The sequence below is a fragment of the Ornithodoros turicata genome, chromosome 1, assembly GCF_037126465.1.
Source record: "Ornithodoros turicata isolate Travis chromosome 1, ASM3712646v1, whole genome shotgun sequence".
Lineage (NCBI taxonomy): Eukaryota > Metazoa > Arthropoda > Arachnida > Ixodida > Argasidae > Ornithodoros > Ornithodoros turicata.
The window spans coordinates 77867481-77893569 of record NC_088201.1 but is presented as its reverse complement, the minus strand read 5'-3'; the positions used below and the strand labels follow the sequence as shown (position 1 = coordinate 77893569).

General features: G+C 42.3%; 1 protein-coding gene across 1 annotated transcript in view; it reads left to right on the top strand.

The window, feature by feature from the left end:
* Nucleotides 1-14780: 14780 nt before the first annotated feature.
* The window catches only part of LOC135378423 (procathepsin L-like), a 37897-nt gene continuing 26588 nt past the window's right edge, over nt 14781-26089 (top strand). Inside the window, exons 1-2 of the mRNA XM_064611451.1 lie at nt 14781-15080; nt 16394-16546. Coding sequence (XP_064467521.1) covers nt 14817-15080; nt 16394-16546 — 417 coding nt within the window. The 5' untranslated portion in view covers nt 14781-14816. The remainder of the gene's footprint in view (nt 15081-16393; nt 16547-26089) is intronic.

Here is a 26089-nt window from a genome sequence, read left to right as displayed (position 1 = left end):
CGTTTTAGGTGTGCGCGCGTGCCCGAAGTTCCCGAAGGTCACTAGGTGCATTCTTTTCGCTTGCACCTCCTGCACCAGATCTGAACTGGGTTATTCGCGTGCTGCACTTTCCTGTTGAAAAGAAGGCATTACTAATAAAGTTCCTTTCAGCTGGAAAGTGCAGCTCCCGAAAACCGTCTTGCGTGGAGTCCAAGGTAGTGCAGTCCAGTGCAAGTGAAAAGAATGCGCTTACTGTACCCATGCCGGTCCGTTTTCCCTGTTTTCCCTGCCCTGTTTTCAAAACATGATCACAGAGCTCTGTCTGCTTACTAGTAAAAAAGGGATATGAAATACAATACTAGTAAGCAGACAGAGCTCTGTGATCATGTTTTGAAAACAGGGCACCAGGTGAACTTAGAAAAACCGGCAATCTTGGCACATGAAAAACGTTGGGGGGTACGTAAACAATTGGAGTCCTGGTTTATCAAAAAGATAGATAACACCATGAACAGGCATCCCGGCCCGTTACCCGAATGCTACGCCCCCTTGATGTATAAAAGAGCGGGGACGACCACCTAGACCGCATTCTGATGATGGAATCCGGATGGATTCCGAAACGTCAATTTTAATTCACTGTTTTTAATTGTTGTGAGCCGGTGTGAATTTCGGTAATTAAAAAATATTTGAGTTTTCTCCACCCATCTGGACGATTGTTTTCAAACTGGGATGGTTCAATGTGCATAATAGTGGAAGTGAGCAGGAGGGTACGGGCGAAGGCACAACACACACACACAGGCTGACCTCTGTACTTCCGTCCGTATCCCTTGTTCACATTCAGTATTATGGATAGTGACCAACTGACCTGCCTTGACACACTAAGTAGGTTAAAAGTGCTTCTGTAAAGGATCATTCTTTTTGGGTCGAAGAATCGTTGTTGTCTTTCCGTTCGCGTGCAATAGTAATCACGTGCAACTGAACAATAGTGGTGGTGGTGGTGGTGGTGAAAGGACTCGCCGTTGTCAGCCTCACAGAGGTGGGCAATGTCCTCACGACTCACGCCCGGGGGACTGTGCGTCCTGGGCCGACTTCTAAGGGAACTGTGCCGACATATGTCTGAAAGCGTCTGAGGAAAAAGCAGGAAAACCGCATACAGGCGCAGCCGGCACCAGGATTCCAATCGATGGATTCGGACCGAATGCATTCCTTACATCCTTACATCGCACAACTCTGCGCGTTTCGTGCGTATCCAAATGGGTCTATTGATGTTTTCTACCCACTTCGATTGAGCAGATAGCGTGACAAAATCCAGTGCTGACAACGCGTTAAGGTCACAATTTGAGCGTTTTCCGTGCCCACACAGTGCCCATGGCCGGTCGGGTAAATATGGCGCACGCAAACAGATTGGCTGCCTTCTAGGCGTCTTCTATGTTGCTCTGCAACAAGAGGATGTTACAGTAGTAAAGAGGGGTTGAGAAACACAGACATGTCCAAACTAAGGCACCCCTTCCCCTGAGCCCTGAGCGTATTTTCCCTGCGCGGCGCGTCCCTTCGCGTATTTTTCCCCGTGCGGCGCCAGTGCGGAGGGTTGTCCGCGCGCTTATCGGCGGGGGAGGGCTGCGCGTGCGCTCATCGTAGCGTATTTTTCAGCCTGGGCAGACTTCTTTGGCCATACATGGGCCGACTTCACATATTTTCCGATACAACAGGTGAGCGGTTTACACGCAGAGACATGCAAAGAAGGGTCATACACAAAAAGTACAAGTGAAAATATATTTATTAATGCCAATCAAGTTGCCAATTGTAAAGCCAGTGCTGGGAATTGTGATGCCAATCAGGTGAAGGAGAAAAACCCGACCGAAAAACCTTCACAACCTGTAATAGAAGAAACACAACACACATAATAAAGAACATACTTACTCATTACCAATTTCACAGATTCCATATGGATATGACTCAATGGCATTAAAGAGGTATCTCTTATCAAAGTGGGCCAACTTCTTTCCTCATTTTTCAACCTGCGCCGAATTTTTTCGCGACTTTTTCCCGTGCGCGACAGGCGACGCTCGGGTAGAGGGCTGCTGCGGTGGGCGGAGCGTGGCCGGAGGGCTGCGTGAGCGCTTACTTGCTCACATTTTTTCAGCCTGGGCCGACTTCTTTCATCATTTTTCAATCTGTGTCGACTTCAATCGCAATTTTTTTTCCAGCTACAGCAGGTGTGCAGTAGGCGATTTACATGCAAAGGATAGCTATACACAAAAGTACGAGTGAAAATATATTTATTAAAGTCATTAGTGTCAGGAATTATATTATGACTCAGTGTGAAGGAGAAAAACTCAGTCAAAAAATCTGATGCAATAGCATTGAAGGGGTATTTTATTAGTGATAATCACGCAAGTTTTCAATTAAGCAGAAGGAGTAGCACATTTTTAATAAAAGAAGATATTTTTAATCAATATGATTACAACCAAAATTAAAAGTTTTGTTATAAAAAGTCTAACATTATTATACGTGACCACCATACTGGAGCTTTAATTACAAGTGCCGATATATGTATGTGAACAGCAGAGAACATGGAAGACCATGGGACACGAACACAAGAGGAAATAAAATCTATAACACTACATTGGTTAATCAAAACAACAGAGGAGGAGACTATCATTTTAACTATCATAAAATCACCCTCGTGACTTCCCCATACAATTTTCATTCTAAGAGACACTTTGTTTTATGAATTCAACACAGAAAATATATTAAAAAATGAACTTCACCACATAGCACGCTCCTAGCCAACAATCAACTCTAATAATATCTGCCCTGATTTGTTGAAGACGGGAGGCGTACACCTGACAGTTATAAACATTTTCGAGCGCAATAGGGAAGATTATTCAAACATTACACAATTAATCGATTTCTTATTAAGTAAACAGCATAGACATATGGAAATAATGAGAAAAACGATCAACAGCTAATAGAGAACCAAAACAGATCACATAAACAACAGACACATACAGGAAAATAAATGGAAAAGAATCTATCAAAACGATCAACATGCACGGATGAACAGCAGAGAACCTGGAAGACCATGGGACACGAACACAAGAGGAAATAAAATCTATAACACTACATTGGTTAATCAAAACAACAGAGGAGGAGACTATCATTTTAACTATCATAAAATCATCCTCGTGACTTCCCCATACAATTTTCATTCTAAGAGACACTTTGTTTTATGAATCCGACACAGAAAATATGTTAAAAAATTAACTTCACCACATAGCACGCTCCTAGCCAACAATCAGCTCTAATAATATCTGCCCTGATTTGTTGAAGACGGGAGGCGTACACCTGACAGTTATGAACATTTTCGAGCGCAATAGAGAAGATTATTCCAACATTACACAATTAATCATTTTCTTATTAAGTAAACAGCATAGACATACGGAAATAATGAAAAACACGATCAACAGCTAATATAGGACCAAAACATATCACATAAACAACAGACACATGCAGGAAAATAAATGAAAAAGAATCTATCAAAACGATAAACATGCACGGATGAATGGCAGAGAAACACTTCGAACGCCACATGATGAATAATTTAATACAGCACAGAGCTAACGCTAAGAAACACTCTAAACGGCGCATCTACCAACGTGTAAACAACAGTCAGGAAAATATTACTGAAACAGCTAATAGAGAGCCAAAATCCAACACGTAAACAAGAGGTACACAAAGGATAAATAGTTGAAGAACAATCTAACAAAACAAGAAACATGCATGAATGAATAGCAGAGAAACACTCTAAACGGTGCATCTACTAACGGTAAACAACAGACACATGCAGGAAAATAATTGAAAAAGAATCAATCAAAACGATAAACATGCACGGATGAATGGCAGAGAAAGGCTTTGAACGATGCATCTGCCAACATGTAAACAACACACAGGAAAATAATAGCGAAACATTACAATTTGAAATAATATATCTTTTGAACTATCATAAAATCAACCTTGCGAGCTAACAATATCCTACTCAGGCACTTACCTTGACAGAGTTATCCAAACACGCACCACAGCTTTACAATAATTACAACTAGACTCGAGACACGGTGGGGTCACTCTCTCCATCTATGCAGACCGGTGGGGTCACTCTCTCCATCTATACAGTCCAAAAAGCGGGGAGCCTGTTGTCAATCTGCGGGTGGGGAAATCCTCTCTCTTTTTCAAATTCTTTCCTCCAAAAAAGGAAATATTCTTAGGACCGGTGTACAGAGGCGAAATTTTTCATTGATCGCAAATAGACATTGGAATTATTCGATTCTAAAGAACACAATAAGAATTATATATAAAAAAAAATCTAAGAATAGACTTTCTAAGCAAATGAGAAATATTATCGGCGCAAAAAATACCAAATGAGAAGCGATGAATTTTATTGTATTTCAGATCAGACAAAACTATTAGGCATACATTATTCTCAACTCACAAATATCATTCGATTGAATATCTGAAGCAAAGAGAGAAAGTCAAATTTATTCAATGATAGAAACAATACTCATTCGAAAACGAGAATCAAATTTAATTACATCATTTTATGTTAACTTTGCAATACACGCAGAAGTCGCAAACAACTCATCTGAAATGCAAATTATTGTGTTTGCTATAGCGGAAATCAACGCACACAACATTCCCAAATAATATAATATTTTTATTAATATCAATCGAGTGATCACCTGAAACAAAGTCAAAACCAGTAATTAATTTAGGCAAACATTTTTCGTAATCACACAGCGCAAATATACATCACAGAAACATGTCTTTTTTCATTCAGGACCCACTAGTGGAAACGAAGTGAGAGAGTTCCCGTACACATTCATTAAGGTTACGCCCGCAGGGAGTAGGGGAATCCAAACAATGGTCTCGGTATACAAAGCCATAAAATCGCTCCTACAAGTCAAGTTAGGGAAGGAGGGTCTCTTGCGCTGTCTTGTACATAGAATCACTGAAAGCAAACGTTTTTCCTTTACACATCACATCTTTTTTGTAAATTGACTTTCATAATTCTAACGTCAGGTGGAAGATTATGAACCTGATAATAAAATTTTAATAAATAAAATTAGCACCAATATGATTTAATTAAATGTCGAGGCGCACTACAAAACAGAACAGACAATTGCTATACATTGAAGAGATGGACGGATTTTGTACTCGTTACCATACGTCATGGGAGGACCTGATAAAAAGCTGCTTCGAAAAGGAGGAGCCGCGAAACGATTCATTTATCGCTGCATTTCAATACGTCCTAGACATGGTCGTATTCGGAGATATGGCACAAATTATGGAATTCAAGATGCGAGAACTTGTATGCCGAATCTACAATAGTTATAAAAATATTTGCACGTCATCATCGGAAGGACCACTTGGGTTGATGGTGGAGTTTTTGAGGTTTGCTAACGAAGAATTGAAATACACTAGACCAAATGTAATTATAATCATTGCAATGGGTATTGCATTAATCAAGAAAGCAATCAGATCAAATTATCATATACAAGCAGTCTATATCGCACGATTCATTACGGATTTGTTGAAATTACACCTAACGGTTGAAATGGAAAGTACATAAAAAATCTTATCATGTGGTATATCCTACCCTAGAACCTCTACACATTTATTTTATTCTACCAGTCAAGGATGTCGAATGAACAGAAGTTCAATATTGTCGTGCAAGGTCTGATGTATCATCACTTATTGAAACTCAACAAACATATCAATTGTGGTGGGCCACCGGACGATTTTCATCTAATACTCTCTTGTACGCCATTCAAGAATCTTCATACAAAGAAAGGAAGCATCAATAAGAGACTGTGCAAATTCGTCGCAACAAAGTGCAAGTTGTTGAAGCAATACAAACACGGCGACAACATATCACCTGCGTTAATCAACGCTGGATTCAAGCGCCCAATAATCAGAATAAATTACTTGATGTCTTCGGAATTCATCAATCAAGACAACAAACGAAAACTTCGGAGTTTGGAATAGAACTGTAATTTATCGAAATAAACAAGTGTATAATTGAAATAATAATTGTATTCTTTGTCATCATTCTAATGTATTCTACACAGCGCAACGAAAACAGCTTATGACTAGATTGCTAAGGAGACACTACATACAAGGATCTTCGCATGGAATCAGCGCTGGCAATCAAAGAGATTTTTTTACACGACCACACTCTATACAACACCGACACCCGAAGGAAAGAATTGTAGAAGAATCGATAATAGAAATTTAGAGGCATGTTACATCAATCTTTGTTTACAAAGAGGATCACTAATATTTTGCGAAAGCTTATTTTACGAATTAAATTGCACAGTGTATATATTTTCTCAGACTATTGGGTAGTTGACAATACTATATTGAAAGGAATCTATTATCAAATGACGCGATGCAAGTGATGGACATGCATGACGCGCTAGCGGAGTCTACAATTCTAATCATAATAACATGCGGCACACAATTCCAATAAGATTTCGGGAGAATCGAATCACGCAACTGTCATCAGAAATACTTAACCAATGAAGATGTGCACTATCCATAAGATATGTAATTATAATAAGTAAATATTCCTTTTGCAAACTTAACCAAAGCAGCACCCATAAACAGAGCTCCAATTCACAGAATGTACCCAAGGTTTTTAATTAGCCATACTGAAAAACTATGAGTCTGTTCATTATGTCACGACATATGAGGCACTACAAATGGGAATGGCATACTTTAATTTTAGGAGATTTTAGCTCATAATGAAACAAAACGCAAACTGCAACACCGAAGGTTCTTGTTTAAATTTTCAAAGTCAAAACTGTATACTCTTTCTTACAATTTTTTAATATATAGATTAAAAAGCTGTCTATATAGTCACACATTGTATACAATATATTTGTTTGTACATTAATTGCTAAAATTTATCAGATCACATTCAGGAGCAGTGGTGACTATCGGTAAGTGTTTAATTTGAACTGCTGCCGCAATTTACGAACTGAGTTGTAGAAAGTGTAATTTCACGGCTTTGGCTGGCTCACTTTGATACGCGAAGGTTTTAAGAAATCTTTCACGACGACAAAGAATTTAATCGAGCGTATTGATATTTTCTATACACTCTATAATGTAATGTGAATTCTCCATGATGCGGATAGTAAAAGTTACGAATATTTTTTTTCGAACAAAATTTACTTAAAACTCGGAGAAAGGGTCATCCGCGTCGTCGAATGCGTTTCGGCAACACGCCGGGCCGCCTTTCCCGAATGCCGTACCCGAAACCGAACGCGATTCTGCGCCCGACGCGTTAACGCGGTACCGCACGCTAGCGTGTTGCTTTCTTCCAGAAACGGGTTCGACGACGCGGATGACCCTTTCTCCGAGTTTTAAGTAAATTTTGTTCGAAAAAAAATATTCGTAACTTTTACTATCCGCATCATGGAGAATTCACATTACATTATAGAGTGTATAGAAAATATCAATACGCTCGATTAAATTCTTTGTCGTCGTGAAAGATTTCTTAAAACCTTCGCGTATCAAAGTGAGCCAGCCAAAGCCGTGAAATTACACTTTCTACAACTCAGTTCGTAAATTGCGGCAGCAGTTCAAATTAAACACTTACCGATAGTCACCACTGCTCCTGAATGTGATCTGATAAATTTTAGCAATTAATGTACAAACAAATATATTGTATACAATGTGTGACTATATAGACAGCTTTTTAATCTATATATTAAAAAATTGTAAGAAAGAGTATACAGTTTTGACTTTGAAAATTTAAACAAGAACCTTCGGTGTTGCAGTTTGCGTTTTGTTTCATTATGAGCTAAAATCTCCTAAAATTAAAGTATGCCATTCCCATTTGTAGTGCCTCATATGTCGTGACATAATGAACAGACTCATAGTTTTTCAGTATGGCTAATTAAAAACCTTGGGTACATTCTGTGAATTGGAGCTCTGTTTATGGGTGCTGCTTTGGTTAAGTTTGCAAAAGGAATATTTACTTATTATAATTACATATCTTATGGATAGTGCACATCTTCATTGGTTAAGTATTTCTGATGACAGTTGCGTGATTCGATTCTCCCGAAATCTTATTGGAATTGTGTGCCGCATGTTATTATGATTAGAATTGTAGACTCCGCTAGCGCGTCATGCATGTCCATCACTTGCATCGCGTCATTTGATAATAGATTCCTTTCAATATAGTATTGTCAACTACCCAATAGTCTGAGAAAATATATACACTGTGCAATTTAATTCGTAAAATAAGCTTTCGCAAAATATTAGTGATCCTCTTTGTAAACAAAGATTGATGTAACATGCCTCTAAATTTCTATTATCGATTCTTCTACAATTCTTTCCTTCGGGTGTCGGTGTTGTATAGAGTGTGGTCGTGTAAAAAAATCTCTTTGATTGCCAGCGCTGATTCCATGCGAAGATCCTTGTATGTAGTGTCTCCTTAGCAATCTAGTCATAAGCTGTTTTCGTTGCGCTGTGTAGAATACATTAGAATGATGACAAAGAATACAATTATTATTTCAATTATACACTTGTTTATTTCGATAAATTACAGTTCTATTCCAAACTCCGAAGTTTTCGTTTGTTGTCTTGATTGATGAATTCCGAAGACATCAAGTAATTTATTCTGATTATTGGGCGCTTGAATCCAGCGTTGATTAACGCAGGTGATATGTTGTCGCCGTGTTTGTATTGCTTCAACAACTTGCACTTTGTTGCGACGAATTTGCACAGTCTCTTATTGATGCTTCCTTTCTTTGTATGAAGATTCTTGAATGGCGTACAAGAGAGTATTAGATGAAAATCGTCCGGTGGCCCACCACAATTGATATGTTTGTTGAGTTTCAATAAGTGATGATACATCAGACCTTGCACGACAATATTGAACTTCTGTTCATTCGACATCCTTGACTGGTAGAATAAAATAAATGTGTAGAGGTTCTAGGGTAGGATATACCACATGATAAGATTTTTTATGTACTTTCCATTTCAACCGTTAGGTGTAATTTCAACAAATCCGTAATGAATCGTGCGATATAGACTGCTTGTATATGATAATTTGATCTGATTGCTTTCTTGATTAATGCAATACCCATTGCAATGATTATAATTACATTTGGTCTAGTGTATTTCAATTCTTCGTTAGCAAACCTCAAAAACTCCACCATCAACCCAAGTGGTCCTTCCGATGATGACGTGCAAATATTTTTATAACTATTGTAGATTCGGCATACAAGTTCTCGCATCTTGAATTCCATAATTTGTGCCATATCTCCGAATACGACCATGTCTAGGACGTATTGAAATGCAGCGATAAATGAATCGTTTCGCGGCTCCTCCTTTTCGAAGCAGCTTTTTATCAGGTCCTCCCATGACGTATGGTAACGAGTACAAAATCCGTCCATCTCTTCAATGTATAGCAATTGTCTGTTCTGTTTTGTAGTGCGCCTCGACATTTAATTAAATCATATTGGTGCTAATTTTATTTATTAAAATTTTATTATCAGGTTCATAATCTTCCACCTGACGTTAGAATTATGAAAGTCAATTTACAAAAAAGATGTGATGTGTAAAGGAAAAACGTTTGCTTTCAGTAATTCTATGTACAAGACAGCGCAAGAGACCCTCCTTCCCTAACTTGACTTGTAGGAGCGATTTTATGCCTTTGTATACCGAGACCATTGTTTGGATTCCCCTACTCCCTGCGGGCGTAACCTTAATGAATGTGTACGGGAACTCTCTCACTTCGTTTCCACTAGTGGGTCCTGAATGAAAAAAGACATGTTTCTGTGATGTATATTTGCGCTGTGTGATTACGAAAAATGTTTGCCTAAATTAATTACTGCTTTTGACTTTGTTTCAGGTGATCACTCGATTGATATTAATAAAAATATTATATTATTTGGGAATGTTGTGTGCGTTGATTTCCGCTATAGCAAACACAATAATTTGCATTTCAGATGAGTTGTTTGCGACTTCTGCGTGTATTGCAAAGTTAACATAAAATGATGTAATTAAATTTGATTCTCGTTTTCGAATGAGTATTGTTTCTATCATTGAATAAATTTGACTTTCTCTCTTTGCTTCAGATATTCAATCGAATGATATTTGTGAGTTGAGAATAATGTATGCCTAATAGTTTTGTCTGATCTGAAATACAATAAAATTCATCGCTTCTCATTTGGTATTTTTTGCGCCGATAATATTTCTCATTTGCTTAGAAAGTCTATTCTTAGATTTTTTTTTATATATAATTCTTATTGTGTTCTTTAGAATCGAATAATTCCAATGTCTATTTGCGATCAATGAAAAATTTCGCCTCTGTACACCGGTCCTAAGAATATTTCCTTTTTTGGAGGAAAGAATTTGAAAAAGAGAGAGGATTTCCCCACCCGCAGATTGACAACAGGCTCCCCGCTTTTTGGACTGTATAGATGGAGAGAGTGACCCCACCGGTCTGCATAGATGGAGAGAGTGACCCCACCGTGTCTCGAGTCTAGTTGTAATTATTGTAAAGCTGTGGTGCGTGTTTGGATAACTCTGTCAAGGTAAGTGCCTGAGTAGGATATTGTTAGCTCGCAAGGTTGATTTTATGATAGTTCAAAAGATATATTATTTCAAATTGTAATGTTTCGCTATTATTTTCCTGTGTGTTGTTTACATGTTGGCAGATGCATCGTTCAAAGCCTTTCTCTGCCATTCATCCGTGCATGTTTATCGTTTTGATTGATTCTTTTTCAATTATTTTCCTGCATGTGTCTGTTGTTTACCGTTAGTAGATGCACCGTTTAGAGTGTTTCTCTGCTATTCATTCATGCATGTTTCTTGTTTTGTTAGATTGTTCTTCAACTATTTATCCTTTGTGTACCTCTTGTTTACGTGTTGGATTTTGGCTCTCTATTAGCTGTTTCAGTAATATTTTCCTGACTGTTGTTTACACGTTGGTAGATGCGCCGTTTAGAGTGTTTCTTAGCGTTAGCTCTGTGCTGTATTAAATTATTCATCATGTGGCGTTCGAAGTGTTTCTCTGCCATTCATCCGTGCATGTTTATCGTTTTGATAGATTCTTTTTCATTTATTTTCCTGCATGTGTCTGTTGTTTATGTGATATGTTTTGGTCCTATATTAGCTGTTGATCGTGTTTTTCATTATTTCCGTATGTCTATGCTGTTTACTTAATCAGAAAATGATTAATTGTGTAATGTTGGAATAATCTTCTCTATTGCGCTCGAAAATGTTCATAACTGTCAGGTGTACGCCTCCCGTCTTCAACAAATCAGGGCAGATATTATTAGAGCTGATTGTTGGCTAGGAGCGTGCTATGTGGTGAAGTTAATTTTTTAACATATTTTCTGTGTCGGATTCATAAAACAAAGTGTCTCTTAGAATGAAAATTGTATGGGGAAGTCACGAGGATGATTTTATGATAGTTAAAATGATAGTCTCCTCCTCTGTTGTTTTGATTAACCAATGTAGTGTTATAGATTTTATTTCCTCTTGTGTTCGTGTCCCATGGTCTTCCAGGTTCTCTGCTGTTCATCCGTGCATGTTGATCGTTTTGATAGATTCTTTTCCATTTATTTTCCTGCATGTGTCTGTTGTTTATGTGATCTGTTTTGGTTCTCTATTAGCTGTTGATCGTTTTTCTCATTATTTCCATATGTCTATGCTGTTTACTTAATAAGAAATCGATTAATTGTGTAATGTTTGAATAATCTTCCCTATTGCGCTCGAAAATGTTTATAACTGTCAGGTGTACGCCTCCCGTCTTCAACAAATCAGGGCAGATATTATTAGAGTTGATTGTTGGCTAGGAGCGTGCTATGTGGTGAAGTTCATTTTTTAATATATTTTCTGTGTTGAATTCATAAAACAAAGTGTCTCTTAGAATGAAAATTGTATGGGGAAGTCACGAGGGTGATTTTATGATAGTTAAAATGATAGTCTCCTCCTCTGTTGTTTTGATTAACCAATGTAGTGTTATAGATTTTATTTCCTCTTGTGTTCGTGTCCCATGGTCTTCCATGTTCTCTGCTGTTCACATACATATATCGGCACTTGTAATTAAAGCTCCAGTATGGTGGTCACGTATAATAATGTTAGACTTTTTATAACAAAACTTTTAATTTTGGTTGTAATCATATTGATTAAAAATATCTTCTTTTATTAAAAATGTGCTACTCCTTCTGCTTAATTGAAAACTTGCGTGATTATCACTAATAAAATACCCCTTCAATGCTATTGCATCAGATTTTTTGACTGAGTTTTTCTCCTTCACACTGAGTCATAATATAATTCCTGACACTAATGACTTCAATAAATATATTTTCACTCGTACTTTTGTGTATAGCTATCCTTTGCATGTAAATCGCCTACTGCACACCTGCTGTAGCTGGAAAAAAAATTGCGATTGAAGTCGACACAGATTGAAAAATGATGAAAGAAGTCGGCCCAGGCTGAAAAAATGTGAGCAAGTAAGCGCTCACGCAGCCCTCCGGCCACGCTCCGCCCACCGCAGCAGCCCTCTACCCGAGCGTCGCCTGTCGCGCACGGGAAAAAGTCGCGAAAAAATTCGGCGCAGGTTGAAAAATGAGGAAAGAAGTTGGCCCACTTTGATAAGAGATACCTCTTTAATGCCATTGAGTCATATCCATATGGAATCTGTGAAATTGGTAATGAGTAAGTATGTTCTTTATTATGTGTGTTGTGTTTCTTCTATTACAGGTTGTGAAGGTTTTTCGGTCGGGTTTTTCTCCTTCACCTGATTGGCATCACAATTCCCAGCACTGGCTTTACAATTGGCAACTTGATTGGCATTAATAAATATATTTTCACTTGTACTTTTTGTGTATGACCCTTCTTTGCATGTCTCTGCGTGTAAACCGCTCACCTGTTGTATCGGAAAATATGTGAAGTCGGCCCATGTATGGCCAAAGAAGTCTGCCCAGGCTGAAAAATACGCTACGATGAGCGCACGCGCAGCCCTCCCCCGCCGATAAGCGCGCGGACAACCCTCCGCACTGGCGCCGCACGGTGAAAAATACGCGAAGGGACGCGCCGCGCAGGGAAAATACGCTCAGGGCTCAGGGGAAGGGGTGCCTTAGTTTGGACATGTCTGTGTTTCTCAACCCCTCTTTACTACTTGTTACATTACCAGTGCAACTGGACGAATCAGGTATCTAGTTTGGGATGATGCCTTTCGTTCACGTAGTTCCACTCACGTCTCCTCTTCTCCAGCTCATTATTTCCCGTCACCGCAATAGATGTCCCAACTCTTGGAAACATAAAAGGTTCTTGTCCCAGTTAGCAGACGAGAAAATTATTCATTTCTGCCAACATTATCACATGGTGTGAACGGCTACATGCAAAAAATTTTGCGTGAGTTGTGATAATTAAAAAGAAACGTTTCAATGACCATTTATGTGTCGTTTCCATAAAAATCTGTGTATTCGTATCAAGAGAAACAAAAATTTGTATCAATTCAACCAAGTGCCAGAGAGAATTGAAAAACGTGTCATTCTATGGGGGATTTCTCATAGTATTATCTGCGCGACGTTTGACTCCGTACGCACAGCCGTTTCAGAGACTGTCTTGACAGCGCTAGCCCCATATACATTGCATTGAGGTGATTCCGTCTCAAGCATGTCTCATCTAATATGAAGCTTATGATTTAGAATTCACATGTAACGTTTTAAGTCAATCAGTGTTTGGGAACCCGGCGATAAGCGTCATATTAGTGTGTTGGAATTTGTACAAAGAAATACAGTCGTCAGGTTTATCTTTAATAAATCTCGTGCACTCGATTCTCATTGAACATTAATGAATTTCAATGACATAACCACTCTCAAATTACGTAAGAATCTGAACTGATCGCAACGTATCTACAGGATGCTTCATGCTAGTTGAGATTGCTATTAAGGTTGCTATAGCTATTCAACTTCTGTTGGAAAGGCTAGAGCACATAGGAAGGAAAAAGCACCAACATGACTTCTTGGTTGTTCCAGTTTTTCCGAAAATAATACTTCCCCCTTTTCTAAGATCCCCTAAAATCCCCCCTATAGACCCCCTAAAATCCCCCTTTTCGTCACAACGATCGAAGCTTCGAATTCTTTGCCAGGATTTGTTGTTGCTATCGATGGAATTGAATACTTTGAGAAAGCTGTTCCAGCTATACATCTTCAATATTGACGATGTACACGCGTAAAAAAAAAAAAAAAAGGAAAACGAAAAAGAATGACATATTATTCAGTGTTCTTTTTGTTGTTGTTCTTGTGGGGGCACACGTGAAACTTCTTGCAAAAATCTCTCGACACCTTCGAATTATGCCTAGCCCTCAAGTGGGTGTGTTCCCGACTCGTAGAATGTACCAGTTCCCAGAATAAGGACCTTATCGGTTACGAAACAACCGTAATTGATGCACATGCTGAAAAGCTTTTAAGCATGGCAGACTATATGCATGCTCACGTTGATCCCGAAGCGTACAAAACGCCTGGGCCAGCACAAACAGCGCATTCGCTCAAAACACTTCAAGGAAGTATTACGTTTCTTCACGATTTCCCTTAGTGAAGCATAGACGTCAGTATGAAATGTGCGTACGGTACGCTCGCCTTCTTTGCTACTTGATTATTTTCTTCGTTTAAGCTAGTTTTTATCGAGCTATGAATCTTGCGGAAGGTAACTACACGCGCTCACCTTTGTACGCTAATTCTGCAAGTCCTCAATGCTCGACACCTATTTAAGCTCACGAGAATGTGGCACATCATAACACACTGATCCCTGACGCAATGTTTCTGCTCAAGTCTCTGTTCGCGCTCGCGGTTGCCTGCGTATTCGTGCAAGGTATTCCTACCACCACCACCACTGGTGGTGACGTTGCTTATGAGTGGGAGCACTTTAAGGCCGTGTACGGAAAGCGCTATGAACCAGAAGAGGATGCACAGAGGAAGGCTTTGTGGGAAGCGAACGTAGAAATTATTCGACAGCACAATGAAGAGTATGCGATGGGGCTTCACACTTACACCCTGGGCATCAACCGCTTCTCGGACCTTGTGAGTATAAGGAATTTATGTTCTGAAGTGTACCGGATAGAGTCGTCAGCTGTCAACACTATGACGTATATGGTGAGAGCATTTGGTAGCGAGACGGTTTCCCTGTGTGGGAAAAACCCTTGGGACCAAGCTTCCATAATTTGTTGGCCAGACACCGGGGACAGCCACACAACCAGATTTGGCTTTAAATTGCGTTTGCGCTCTCAGTGAAGTAATAACAGCAGCGGAAGGTACAGCTTACCAATATGAGAACTTTCTAAACCGATCATCTATAGCGTTTTATCCTGTTAAAACAGAGCTTCAACACATAGCATCAACTGGAGGCAACTGTTATTCAGAGTGATACCGTTCTGTTTTCTTGTTTGTTGGGACAGGAAAGGTTCGCCTACTTGGGACAATTGCATAATGTGTCAAAGAACGTGTATCCATCATATTTTCAAAAAATCAGGAGAGAGAACGATATCATTCTAAATGACAGTTGGCTCCCCGCGGTGTTTCAGTTTTAAACTCAATTTAAAATTGCGAAATATTTTCGATTTTCATGCACTGCACAAAAAGTTTGTGATATTTACTGAATTCAAAATTGGAGAGTTCGTACTTTAAATGGGGAGGAGGATTCTCCCTTGTTTTCCCTCTCCCAAATGCACTAACAAATGTACGATTTCGGGGGCTTGAACCTTTAACCCCCTAAACACCCTGGCTACGCACCTGCTTTCATTCCAGAGCCTTTCAGGTGTCATTCGTGAACTACATCGCAGTGGGGTTCGGAACCCCCTAAAGATGGTCACTAATTCCTTGGCTCATGTTTATAGTCGTCTCGTGACGTAGAGTTTCGAATTATGGTCAAATAATAGGCATAAATGCGGGCAAGCTAGTGAATAAACTACATAATAGACAAGCTTGAGCATGGGTCAAACACGAAGAAACAGTACACACCACAACAGCTCTAAACGTGTTTGTTTCTTCGCGTTGGCCCATGCTCTGGCTTGTCTATACTATGGAGTTGATCAAGAAAAAAATTTCAGAAAGTTTCTTTTTTAAGCCTCGATAAGAATAAAACCTTAGAGTCTCGGTGTCAGCTCACGAAACGACACGACAATCAGGCAGGGCACAACTGAACCATCGGTCGACTCGGCCGTTCACTAGTGTGAAGCTTCTTCGCCAGCTGACCTTCGCATACGGCTTATGGTATTTTCCAGTCCGCATATGGTACTGTCTGAGTTCAAAGCTCGTTTACACGCATAATTTAAAACACAACGGAAATACCTTGAAATTGACGTAATATTTCACGATGTAAAACTGTCCTCTCGCAGGCACCGGAAGAACACGAAAGCTTTCTCGGTTGTTATTACCAGCCACTCCAAACCGATGCGAACGCAAGGATTCACGTACGTAATCCAGAGGATGTTCTACCAGAGGAGGTCGACTGGAGGAAGGAAGGCTACGTGACGGCTGTCAAAGATCAGGTGGGCCACTGTTTTCCTGCAAAGTGCTTGTGACAGGACACAAAATCTGTGATGGGTATAGGCTCCTATGTCTGATTAGCCTCGCCTCCACACGCTAGGAAGACATAAACTCATCTTATAGCAATGTTGTAAAATCCATCATTTGAAAAGGAGTGTTGGAAATGTCAGTCTCATTATACTGCCACTGCATAATGAATCTCGTGGCTTCAGAATTCTACCAAACTTATGCCGTTCCAGTGCATGCCTCCTCAGCACTGCATGTATTCTCTCAAAATATTGTTTCGCCATGTGCGTCACCAAAGTAATATATAGCTTTGAGAAGTATGGCGTCATACACAGCACAATCTACCATGTGGCAGGCATTATTGCTCTTCGAAGGTCGATTTCCTGCCTCACTAAAGTTGCTGACAGTCTTCCAACGTAGGGCGGAGGAAGTTCTTTTTCCTGGGAACCCGAAACTATTAAGAGGGGATACGACAATCCGGAGCCCTATGTATTTTCTATGGGATAAAGTTTGGCTTATTGCTTGGTAACTACTGCACCGATTTGACGAAACAGGTCTTGTTCGAGAGCTTTTGCAAAGCTGGTGGGGGAATGGGATTGAAACTGCGATTATTTAAAGCTGTGTTTTCCACAGGAGTGTCGAAATAATTATGACACGCAGACGAAACTGTATGTCCCATTTCCCTTTCGGAAACCTTTCGAGAATATTTTCGCAACAATGTTATGCCTATCCACGGCTCTGTTCACACACAGTAACCCGATATGTCAAGGTATGTCAAGCTTTCTCTAGTGAGGACATTTTCAATCCCACACTGGGGGCACATCGCGGGCAGTAGGGGAAGTAGCTATCAGGCCGCCACATAGGACCGCTATTCAGCCTACCCTAAAGTGGGAGATTACGGTCAGCGGACGAACGTGGCTTGACTGAACAACGGAACATCGCTTGAAGGGAAACAATGAGAGTGTGGAAGGGTGTGAACGGAGAGGGACCACAGGAGACCTTGTCAAGGTCTTACTTTTCCGTGGTATCTGAAAATGGATGTCTAGTCATTCTTCTCTTATCCTGCGCATGCGGCAATTGTCAATAGATATTTGGTTGCTTGAACGTCATTATGACTACGCGATACCAACCATTTTAACACAATTGTGCATTTATACATCACCGTCTAGTATTCAAGCCTGATGTCAATTGAAATTATTGTGACCAGAAGACAGTGTCGCATTGTTTTCACGTTATTTCAACCACAATTAGGCCTTATTGTTTTCAATATGGAAACGCTCAAGCAGCACGGCAAGATTGGACGTTCGATAAAAGGGATAGGGTGCAGACTAGCTGGTGCATGATGATGAAGGAACGAATAACCGAGAGACACGGGACACGAAGACAAGCACAACAGTTCTCAGACACAGTAATGATTTAATAACACCTTCTAGGGGAAGGGATAAGTGGAAAAGACTTTTGAAAGAGACGATGGAGATAACGCAAAGCGGGAACTGTGTAAATAGGCCATCCTTTATCCCTCTCCCTCCCCTCCGGGAGTTGTTAGGTATTTAGGAGGTTTGTGTGTTATTAAATCATTACTGTGTCTGAGAACTCTTGTGCTTGTCTTCGTGTCCCGTGTCTCTCGGTTATTATATTTCGTTCCTTCATCAAGATTGGACGTTGAAGCGTGTGAAATGCCCCAACTCAATATGTCGTTACATCCAACAACTTCCCGCAGAGGATACACATTGTTCGAAACAGTCACACCACAGCACTACATTTCCGGTGACCGACCGGATGAACTACTATCCCCATCAGTTATGACACACCCGCGTGTATGATATTTCATTTGCGTGTGTTGTGCGTGCATTCGTGTGTGCATGCTTCATCTTTTTCATCGTCAACCCACTAATATATTATCCCACATGCACTGAGGTATGGTACCACAATTGTTGCAGTGAAACACCTCATCCCATCGCCAGTTATGTAGCTGTTGTTGTTCGAAACAGTGAACATATCTGGCAATCCCACTGTAACTCAGCTGGTACATCTGCTGCAAACAGCCGCCTTCTTGCTTCGCGATGCCAATCGGTCGAAGCTGCGGAATAAAACGAAACGACAGAGCGTGTGGTGTGGGGTGGGGTGATGTATGGGGGAAGGTGCGGTCAGCATGCACTCTAGAGGCGGCTCGGTGCACCCAGGGGAGGGAGAAGAGGGGAGGGCGAAAGCGGGAGATGATAGTGGAACAGAAGAAGGAGCGGTGTGCTAGCCCTCTTACTCTGGGAGTGGGTAGTCCAAGAGAACTACCCACCATAGAATGCATCCCAGCATTCCTCAGTAGTCTTCATTGGGGTACTTCCTGTACCACGGTAACCACCGGTTACCACGGTACCGGTAACCACGGTACCACGGTAAGTATTGGCGAAGTTACCCCATCCCGGATCCTTGAGCAAGACGGGCATGGCACCTGTTCTTCCCTGCCGCGGCTGTGTTGCTTTTGTAACGTGATGCAACGTGGATCAATTAAAATATCTGCCGAAAACGAAAAAGACGACAGAAATATTATTACTTTGCTGGATATTATATGAGATAATGCTTTATTATTACACGGACTCATCGTTGACACTATTACGGAAAAATTTGCGCAATATGGGCTTGCCAACACAGGAAGCCAGTATTGGTCCAATAGGGATCTTGGTTGCTCTTTTCATGTTGGACCAATATAGGCAGACCACATGGAAAACCAGTATTGGCTAGCCTGGCAGGGCACATTGGTCCATTATTGGTGTGGAGCCTGGGGTATGTCTGTCACCGTCGTTTTTTTTTTTTTTTTTTGCTATAGTCGTGACGATGCCCACTTGAGTGCGGCCAACAACGGCAAGCTACCTCGACCCCCCCCCCCCCCCGTCAGTAAAGTGTTTCGCTTCTTTGTAGTCTGGGAGCGGGTTGTAAGTTTTTAGGTCATACAGCGGTAGTTCCTGCCTTGTCTTCCCACTTCGCCTATTCCCATTTTGCCTAATGCTTCTTATCAGGTTATTTCGCAATCCATTGCCAGCTTCCCTTCCCCGGAACCGCACGGGGTCCCAGTTCACCTAATGTATGATTCAGACAGTCCCATTTCGCCTATTGATGCGCAGTATACGTGTAACTTGAAGGAAGAAAGCGGTTTTCTTTGTTCGTTGCAGCCTGTGCTTGACCATCACTGAAAATCGCATTTTAAGCAAAATGTCATTTTTTTTCTGCACTCTTATTGTGCCTACCTCACCTACAAACGCGACATTACACTCGCAGTGTCGAACAAGGACGTTATAATTTACATCCAAAGTTTTCACTCGCGAAGCACGAACAACAACAACAAATAAGTAATGATGATATAGCGGGATGTTTCGCCGTTGAGGCAGAACCCTATCCCATTGCTTGAGGGGGAGAAGAGACTATCCTTGCGTTTGCTGACCAAGAGTGAGGGAGGCTCCGCCTCCTGGACGCAAGACAATAGGAGGACGCGGAGGGCAGGCACTGTCCAAGCCTCAGCTCTCGCCTAAGAGATGGCGCAGCGTTACTGTTGCTTTGCGTGTCGCACAGCTTCTGCCATGGCGCACCAATCTTACCAACTTCTTCGCCGTCCGTTAACCAGCAGGTGCCGCTGTTTTGCCTGCTGCAAAGCTTCTACCATGGCGCACCAATGTAACCCACGGCTTCGCCATCCGTTATTTGGCGTACACGCAACTCCCGCTTGGCCTCGTTCTCGTGTTGACGGACGGCAAAGCCGTTGGTTAGATTGATGCGCCATGACAAAAGCCTTGTGGCAGGCGAAATAACGGTAGCTACACTCCTGTCAGCCTCATTCAGCCGTTGGTTAGATTGGTGAGCCATGGCTGGAGCCTTGCGACATGCTAAACAACGGTAACGCTGAGCCAGGCTCCCACAGCTCCCCATAGAACCCATAGTTTGAGATAATTCAGGCAACACTGGGCGTGCAACCAATGAAAAGGAACTATGATGCCTACCATTCGGCCAATCAGGAGTCTCTCAGTTTGGCTCGCCTTTCGGCTCCGTACTGGCTACCATCGGCTTTTACTTTTACTGGTTTTCATGCCCGACGCTCGTTATTCCGTATTCCAGAACTACTAGGCAAATTTTGGACAAAATACACATTTATTTGAAACATCGTACTGACTCAATAGTCTGACACAAATATTCACCGTGCGTACAGATTCCAAATCGTTGCGTTCGTTGACGAAGTTCGAACTCTCAGAACATACACACACTCTACTTCCTGAGTGCGTGCGATTTCACGGTGAGCATCTCCTTTCGTTGGTCGCAGTGCGAAGGTTTCAACGAAGAGGGAAATGCTTGTCGCACGACACCGAATCCTGTCTCCGTTTTGACTGCATTTGAAAATGCGACAGCGCTCACAAGTGTTCCTCAGGCGTCAGCTCACCACTGCATTCCAGTTCTGAACTCGAGAGACTGTTCGTACGTAGGACACTTGTGTCGGGGAAACATCACAACACGCGCTGAGTCACTTTTACACGCTAACAAATCTGCGACTTCTCTTTGAACAATGCGGTCATATGGTGCTGTCAACTGACATTGTCGAGACGCCGCACGCCGCTGCCACTTCTCTCCCTTCTCTTCTCGTAACTGCCCGCCAGAAAGGCAGCCCGCGAAAGAATGCTGTTTTGAAACTCTGCCAACCAATAGCGGAGCGCGCAATGTCATTCGGCCAATGGGTATCAACTATGATGCCTGACGGAGTAATACCACGTGTTTATGACGTGCAAACATTTTTTTAGAGCCGCGAAGAGGGGGAGCTATGGGGGCCTGGCTGAGCCATCTCTTATGCGAGAGCAGAGGCTTGGGAAGTGCCTGCCCTCCGCGTCCTCCTATTCGCTGGCATTCAGGAGGCGGAGTCTCCCTCGCTCTTGGTCAGCAAACGCAAGGATAGTCCTCGAGGTTGGCGCTGGAGGACGCGTCGCTCAGTGAAATACTTCTGACAGTCGATGAGGATGTGGTGGACAGTACTTGGGAGTGTTACAGCAAGGGCACATTGTGTTACTATAACCCAGCTTGTGGCGAAAGTGTGGGGTTAATGCCACGTTCAAACGAAGTCGACGGACGATAGGCGTAATGATCCGACGAAGTGTGGACTGCATTATGAAGGACAGTGTGGGATCTACTGAGTGGAAGAGGGATCCTTCGGGGATGTCTTGACGCCATTGATGGGCGGCCTTTGCTGATGCAAGCGCCGACAGGTAAGACCGCCTATCCCCTTTTGGCAATATGATGGAGATCGTATGTCGACGGCGGTGGGCTTCTGCAGCTATAAAAAATATGCGTCTTCATTACCACGCATACTTACGTGGCCCGGGATCCACTGTATTACCAGTCGGTGGCCCTGTTCGTCTAGTCGCTTGTAACGTTGCAGTATGTCAGTAGCGATTGATGCCAAGGAGCATCGAATGTCCCTGCGCTGTAGGGCTGCTTTAGAATCAGTATAGATCACCCAGGAGCGGCGTTGAAAGTGACACTTCAATAGCTTTTCCATGAAAAAGAGAATAGCGTAGAGCTCTGCACAGGTGGATGACGTGCGATGAGTAAGCTTATATCCGCAAGACAGGGACTCCTCTGGTACGACGAAAGCGGAGGATGAATATTCTTGAGTGAAAGACGCATCGGTGAAGACAGCAGAGTGAGTTGTGTATACCGCGAAGCAAGCACCCATAAGAAGCTGAACCCGTGTTTAAAGGATAACGAGCATAGTTCAAGGACAATGTTCAGTTAAAGTGCTGTTGGCACAGTTTCCTATGAGGTCGGCCCAGGACGCATACAGCTGTACCCCACTGCTTCTTGCTGTTCTCTACTCGTCTGTCCACGACTGCCGCCCATAGCAGACTTGCTTCGTGGCGCTAACACGAATTTTTTTTAAAAAACTTAAGGTGCATCAGATGTCCGACAGCATACGTACGTATGAGATCAACCTTCGTTCTCCGACTTCAAGTTGATTGCCTCATCGCCGCGTTTGCAAAAACGACACTTCTTGCTCATTCATTGATGTCAACGAGCAAATACATTTGAAGATGAACAGCTTAGTCACACAGCTTGCCAGTCGAAAGGAAGAGTTCAAATTTGCGAGTTGAAGTATCTAGAAGAGGTACCCATTGACAGAATGGCGTAAATGCAGGCTAGCTGGTGGATAAATTCTATGATAGGCAAGCCTGAGCGATGGGCAAGACACGTAAAACAAACACGAAGGCTCAAAGCCTTCGTGTTCAGGCTCAGGCCTTCGTGTTTGTGCTTGTTTTACGTGTCTTGTCCATCGCTCAGGCTTGCCTATCATGGAAGAGGTACCCACAACTTTCGTCTTAGAAACACCTTCGCCGAGTTGCGCGAAAAGGCAACCAGAGGTTAACATCACTGCGGAGACAAGTGATATTTTAACATTTTGATTTGAAGCGCCGAGCTAGAAAATTCTGAAAAGTATTATATTGTTGCCAGTGTCATTCACAAGGCTTGGTGAAAAGGACAATAAGTCCAGATGTGTCGTTCGAAAAAGAGTTCGTAGACTGTCGAGCCACAAGCGCCGCGGGCTTTGATGCAGAACCGCATCGCAGAACATCCTACTTCTTCCGCGACGCTTAATTAGAACTTTGTAAGATGTGTAGACTGCACACAGAGGCGGAGCCATTCCCCGCTAATGTCAATCAGTGATAGTAACGCCCACTTGTTGGCAGTCCCATTTTGCATAATGAGACGGCACGAGAGTCCCATTTCGCCTAATGGCAGGCTCCCCCATCGCCCTCCTAATCCTAAAAATGGCATTAGGCGAAATGGGACGTAACCGTTCCTGTTATACCTGCTCTTCGTTTTTAAGAGGGCATACCAGCTCTCCGTCCCAATGTATTTCCTATGGAACATATTTTATGCTTTTTCTCGGTAAACACTGCGCAGATTTTAACGCAGGTGGTTTCACTATAAAGAGGAAGACGAGGTGAATCGGATAACGTTGATACATTTTTGATACATGTCGTATGTGTTTTACGGCGACGTCACGAATGTGAAAAAAAATACACAATTTTTCTCCTCCCTCTTTGAACAGGTTTTTATTAAACTTCTATAGCCATTTCGAAAAAAACTTTCCATTTACTTACTTTCTCTCGAAATATTTCAGGAATCGATAGACATCAAATTTGTATGTCTACCACTTTTCGTTTTTATAAAAAAGCATGATATGTGAGTACACATACGACCGACTGAAAGCCCAGTGAAACACGTCATTCTGTGTTGCCATCTGGTGACGCAGAAGGAAAACCGCGGGGACCGTATCCTTCCGCGAAGGATACGGTCCGCCGTTTCTTCGAAAATCGTGAATCGGAGTTGCTCCCCGACTGGTATGGCCTCTTGAGGCGAGGGCAATGCTATTTTTGAAACGTGATGTCGCCAAGCTTTCGCTCGTCCCATCAGAGTTGGCAATACAACTACCTGAATCCTTGAGCAAGACGGGCACTGCTCCTGCTATTGGTTTGTAGGGCGAGCTTTGTAAAGCGATGCAACGTGGATCAGTAGAAAATCTACAGGAAAAAAAAAAAAAAGAAGAAAGGCGAAATAAGTAATATCACTTTTAGTGGAGGGTATTATACCAGATCATGCTTTATTATTACATGGAGTCATCATTGGCATTATCACTGAGGTTCGGAAAATGGGCTCGCCACTATAGGCGGCCCATGTTGGTCCAGTTGGGAGCTGTTGGGATTGTCTACTTGACCGTAATGCACTCTTCATGTTGGGCCTATATTGACAACCCACATGGGGCTAGGGTTGCCACCAGGCCGGTATTATACCGGCACGGCCGGTTATTTGCTCGCTCTGCCGGTTGCCGGTAGAAAGGTGATACCGGCAGCCTTTTGCCGGTATTTGTGGCTTAATATCTTTCACAGGGGCTTTTCTGGGCTTTTCCCTTCAACATTCCACTACAGCTTGAATAAATCTAGAGCACAGACCCAAGTCCGCGCAGTCACCAGTTGTTTCATTAGTTACTCATTATTATTATTAGGCACAGGAACACGTTTTCTCGCATTGTCTTGAGCTCCTCTTCCACCCCTCACCCACTTCCCTTTCCCGCGAGCCTTTCCTCCTTTCCCTCTATTGCACCTCCTCTCGCTCAGCCGGTATTTTTCACTACGAAAGGTGTCAACCCTACATGGGGCCGATGTTGGCGAACCTGGCAGCCTACGTTGATCCAGTATTGGGCTAATATTGGTAGCCTGCCTGGGATCGAACGCTGTCTTTATTTATGTACAGTCAAACCTCGCTTTACGAACACCCTTCGTTTCTCAGAAAATCGTTCGTAAATTGAGGTATTCGTAAATCGAGGTCCGAGGTGTGCAGTGCACAAATACCTCACCAAACCACGGGAAATTGGTTTGAATAGGTTTTATTTTTGAAAATACTGCGTAATTGTGCTTTGCACCATAGTTTCTACAGGATCTATCCTGTTTAGAAGAGATGACAGAAGTCTGACACTTGACTCATCCACCCGGTCCTCAAAGTACCGTATCGCGCGCGGATGAGACTGCTTCCAACGGCAAATATCACCCTTGTCCCCGGCTGTCAGGACTGAACGCCTTCTCTTCGAACGGCAAGATGTTTCCATCTCGGAGACCTGGTCCAAACTCACAACCGTTCGGCTGTAAATGCCGGAATTATACTTTCAGGAAATGGTGAATCATGTTTGTGGAACGTAGTGGCGTTGGGACATTGTATGTTGGACCTTGACATCATGTACTGAGGAACTTTCATTATCGTCCGGTCCATTGGCCTGTCCTCTGTACGTTTATAACGCCCGTTCGTATATCGAGGTCAGAATGGCTTGGCTACTTTGGGTCCGTTCCCTAATAATCCGTTCATAGTTCGGATATCGAGGGTTCGTAAAACGAGGTCAAAATACACGGGAAAAGTTTGGTTCCCTGTGGAGCCGTTCGTAAGTTGAGGGAATTCGTATATCGAGGGTTCATAAAACGAGGTCCGACTGTATTACAGAGAGCCCTACAGCCCTACAGCCCTACAGGTTTTAAGCTTTCACAGGGGCTTTTCTGGGCTTTTCCCTTCAACATTCCACTACAGCTTGAATAAATCTAGAGCACAGACCCAAGTCCGCGCAGTCACCAGTTGTTTCATTAGTTACTCATTATTATTATTAGGCACAGGAACACGTTTTCTCGCATTGTCTTGAGCTCCTCTTCCACCCCTCACCCACTTCCCTTTCCCGCGAGCCTTTCCTCCTTTCCCTCTATTGCACCTCCTCTCGCTCAGCCGGTATTTTTCACTACGAAAGGTGTCAACCCTACATGGGGCCGATGTTGGCGAACCTGGCAGCCTACGTTGATCCAGTATTGGGCTAATATTGGTAGCCTGCCTGGGATCGAACGCTGTCTTTATTTATGTATTACAGAGAGCCCTACAGCTCCACAAATGTGGCATTACGTAGGGGAGAGAGGACACTGTGCAATCTATTACAAAAAATTATGCCATTCATCGATGGCATTTTATCAAACGCC